Below are 4,375 nucleotides of genomic sequence, written 5' to 3'. Positions count from 1 at the left end.
CCAATTATGCACAGCTTATCTCAAGTCAGGGACAAACACTCAATTTTGGTTCAACCATCTGAACAAACACACCTAACCTCACTGGAGTAAGAGGCAGTGATCCACTGGGCACCGATGAGACAAGATGACCAACACAGCACACACACAAAGACAAAGAGCTCTATCTTCACTTAGGTGAGGCATAGAAAACCTCACTTCTCTGCAATATTGAAAAGCGCCATGTCTTTTCCTATATGAATACTATCAAAGCCAACAGTTGAGTGAAAGAAAACATTTTATTTCATACCCTGTGAAGAAAAAGCTGACTTTTCAATACTGGCTCCATGTGCAGTTTTACATCTTAAAATACTGTACAAGCTTTTCAAAAGACAACCATAAAAACAAAAGGGAAGAAAATAATTTTCCTCTGGAAAAAAATCCACTGAGAAAACACATTCAATAGTCGAGGTAGGCAACATTTAAGAGAGATTTCTTAAAAGGAAAAATGTATCACATTGACAATACAATCGTGCAAACGCGGGCAGTGCAACATCCCTGTATTAACTGATTTCATAAAAATGAGGTAGATATTAGTGGTTGTATATTCGAGGTAGATATTAGTGGTTGTATATTTGAGGGAGATATTAGTGGTTGTACGTTTGAATTTACAATTTGGTCTTCTGTAAACATTTAATAAATGTGGACACGAAGTTAAGTTTGTACGGATAGGTCATTCTTATCCCTGCATTGCACTTACAATATGTTCGGTGCTGGCTTGATTTGAGTCATAGTCAATAATGGGGATAACGTCTGAGAGGGGGTTCACTCTGCAGGGCATACTGACCAGCAGGCTGGTGAGACGACTGATTGGGTGGACCCAGCACATCAAACACACTCTTATTGGGTGGTACTGACTGGAGCATAGTGTCCAGGTCCATAATGAGGGGAGGGCGCCCGCTGGGTAAGAGGGGCCAGTAGGCATGACCTACAAAATGGTTGGATGTGACAGGAGACCCTCCGTAACCATACAGAGGCATGCCCAGAGGCATCAGAGGGCCTCCGTTAAAACGCATGCTGGGCGGGGCCACAGCATTGGGCGGTGTGTACTTGGCATATGAGGTGGGAAGCTCCCAGGGAGGGGGGCAGCCTCGGCGGGCAGTCTTGTGTGGAGGGGGTCTGCAGTCCTCGTACCCGTCTGATCCCGCCTCGCCCTCGGGCACCTGCTTCCCGCCTTGCGACACGCCCCTCCAGTCCTCATCGGAAGACGAGGCGGGGCTGACGGAGCTCGCTGAGGCGCTGCGGGCGGAGGAGGAGTAGCGAGTGCATGGAGGAGGGGAAGGGCAAGAGTGGGGCTCCACCCCCCAGCAGTCCCTGCCCCTGTCGGGTTCTCCTGCTTCGCTGGCCGGCCTCAGGCTGTGGAGGAGGGAGTCAATGGCAAAGGACGAGTCCAGCTTGGGCCGGTAAAGGTCCTCCTGAGAGGGGGAGAGCTGTCTGGTGGGCATGGGGGATAGAGCGGTGAAAGAGGGGCCGGGAGGGGGGGTTGTGATGGGTCCTCGGGGTAGAACAATGATTGGTGGTGGGGGGGCCGGGGGTTCCGCATCTGGCTTATGTTGGTGCCCATGCAGGATGTAAGGAGCAAGATCCTGGGCGAAGATGGTCTCATCCTGGCGTGACACAGCAGTGTTCTGCCTCTTGAGGAGCTCCAGCGGCACCCGGCTCACTTCCACGGCCCAGAAGTTCCCCTTCCCCTGGGGCTTCCCAGGATCCTTCAGTACCTACAGGGACCAGGAGTGATAGACAGCGGTGAGATCAAAAGTATAGTACAACCTGAAAACCAGTCAGACAGGATCTCCCCAGTTTCACATCTCATGATTTGCTAGAATGATTTGCTTCATCTAATGTTTCATAAAGCACTGCAGTGGCTTTTGATAGGCTACACAGGTAGTCTAGTGGTTAAGTGCATTGGGCCAGTAACCCGAAAGGTCGCTGGTTCGAATGCCCGAGCCAACTAGGTGAAAAATCTGCCAATATTCCATTGAGCAAGGCACTCAACCCTAATTGGTGTTGGACTAGTAACCGGAAGGTTGCAAGTTCAAACCCCCGAGCTGACAAGGTACAAATCTGTTGTTCTGCCCCTGAACAGGCAGTTAACCCACTGTTCCTAGGCCGTCATTTAAAATAAGAATTTGTTCTTAACTGACTTGCCTAGTTAAATAAAGGTAAAATAAAAAAATTACAATAATAATTGTTCCTGTAAGTTGCTCTGGATAAGAGTGTCTGCTAAATAACTAACATGTAAATGTAATATGTATACTTGCTTATAGGTTGTTTGGATTCTAGAATCAAACATATAATTGAGCTCACTGATTGACATAACAATAAAGAAGACACTAAATCAGACACACCTTAACAAAGCAGTCATAGGAAGAGAGGTTGTGTCGCACTGAGTCCCGCCAGCCTTTGTAGTTCCCTTTGAAAAAAGGGAAAAGTGTACTGATCTCCTTTAGAATCTGGGGAGAGACAATAAGAAAGGAGTCAACTTGCATCAATGGGTGTCTGCATTAAACAGTCAAATTAGCAGACTATATTAAAGAGATACTGTATATGATTGAAAACATGATTGCAGCCTTTTCATAGGCCTATAATACAAAAGTAAGATGAACTGTAGGACTGATAGCCTACACAGAGAGCTATCATCGACTATGTTTCTTATCAACTCAACCAACTCCAGCTGATACATCAGTGTCTGGTTTCACTGTATGCTGCTATCCTTAACAAAACAAACCCAGAAAAGCATGGCAGTCACTGAAGTGGGCCAAGCGGTTACTAGCTTACTCTGTTTAGCGTCAAATGATTGTACTGTTCTGTCTGTTTAATGCAATCGAACGTCGTATACCTACCCCTACAAAGACCGTTTTTTAAAACTTGCGACAAAACAGAATCCCCGATTAGAACTTTTTAAATAATAAAGTATATCAACTTTCTTTGCTGAAACTTAAATAATACATGAAAATAACAATGATTAACAGCCAAAATGTACACAAATAACCATGCGTAATTTGGTCTAAATTGACACCAATAACCTTGCGTAATTTGACCAAAATTTACAATTTATTCTAAACTTGCATGTTCGCACACCAACTCACGTTACCTCAGACAACGTAAGCTTCTTCTCTGAAGAATTTTGGATGACCATGGCAATCATTGCGAGGTAGGAGTAGGGTGGTTTGGGGTAGCGCTGATAGTTTTTTTTCTTTCCATTTTTCGTCTGGTCCCAAGATTCCTCCTTGATCGGCCCATCTTTGTTGAGCTCGGGCGACGGCTGGTAGGATGACCCGGGCGGTCCGTGGTGGTTTAGCAGCATCGCTTTATCCATGGGCGCTGTGGCCCAGCTGAACTGGGCAGGGGCAAGCTTTTCCAGCCGTGGAGGCTGTTGGACTGGCACCTGGGTCGAGTAGGAAGGCCCGTGTTAGGCTGCAGAGCTCCGCGCTGTGGCAATCAGAGGATGAATATGGAAGTCAAGTTGATGGTCGTGGTGGCCTCCCAGGCTAGGAGAGCGCAGGTAGGAGAGCGGGTGGTGCCAGCAGGCTCTGACCCCCCCAGTGCTTTGTCATGCTGATCATCGAGGGGGCTGCACTGTCGGGCAGGAGGGGGAGGGAGGGAGTCGGTTCGTAACCTCTGGCAGACTGTTGGCTCCAGGCCGCCTCTATTTAAAGAGCAAACAATTAACAGCTTCATGTAAATCCCGCTGCGTAATGGAGGAGAGAATGAAGCGCTATCTGCGGGCAGAAGGTTCGGGGGGGGGGGGGGGGGGTCTGTGTGTGCGAGAGAGTAAGACAGTAAATCTGTAAATAACCCCTCGGACAACAGGCAATTTACCACAGCATTCCTTTTGGCAAAGGTGCCCCGAAACTTTTACGCAGCAGGTGCGCATGGAAGTGATGAAGACAGCTTGGCTGTCGAAACGTTGGTATTCAATTTTTGCATCTGAGCTCCTAGAGTGTGCGGGTCTCTTTTATTTTCAAGTTTCTATTCCGCTAGCCAGCACCTCGTCTTAATAGGTGTGCGTTTATTTTTCTTCTAGCGCATGGGAGTGAGACAGACAGATTATCCAAATTGTGTTGTGTTGTGTTGTATATCAGTCCACTTGAATGTTCCTTTTGAATCATTAGCCCCCCCCTTACACAAGGTATTGGGGGTCATAATGAGAAACCCCCATCTAACTTTCTTAAATGTTGAGACTTGCTTACAGTAAGCACAGATTGTGTAGTGATGTTCCAATGTCACTAGTATATCAGTCGCCAACGTGACCCATATAAAAGAGGTGGGAGACTCCAGAGATTTGAGAATGAAAGTAGAACGTTGGAGTGGGGGGAGGGAACGAGAGTGGCCCACA

General features: G+C 47.2%; 1 protein-coding gene across 1 annotated transcript; it reads right to left on the bottom strand.

The window, feature by feature from the left end:
- Nucleotides 1-303: 303 nt before the first annotated feature.
- LOC110490826 (forkhead box protein H1-like) lies at nt 304-3,593 on the bottom strand. Its single transcript, XM_021564273.3, is given in 4 exon segments — nt 304-1,754; nt 2,385-2,489; nt 3,131-3,551; nt 3,553-3,593. Coding segments are annotated over 4 exon segments (1,551 nt in total). The 3' UTR covers nt 304-770.
- Nucleotides 3,594-4,375: the final 782 nt, after the last annotated feature.

This window comes from Oncorhynchus mykiss, chromosome 15, assembly GCF_057628025.1.
Source record: "Oncorhynchus mykiss isolate SJ-2025 chromosome 15, ASM5762802v1, whole genome shotgun sequence".
Taxonomy (NCBI): domain Eukaryota; kingdom Metazoa; phylum Chordata; class Actinopteri; order Salmoniformes; family Salmonidae; genus Oncorhynchus; species Oncorhynchus mykiss.
This window is presented reverse-complemented; position numbering and strand designations above follow the sequence as displayed.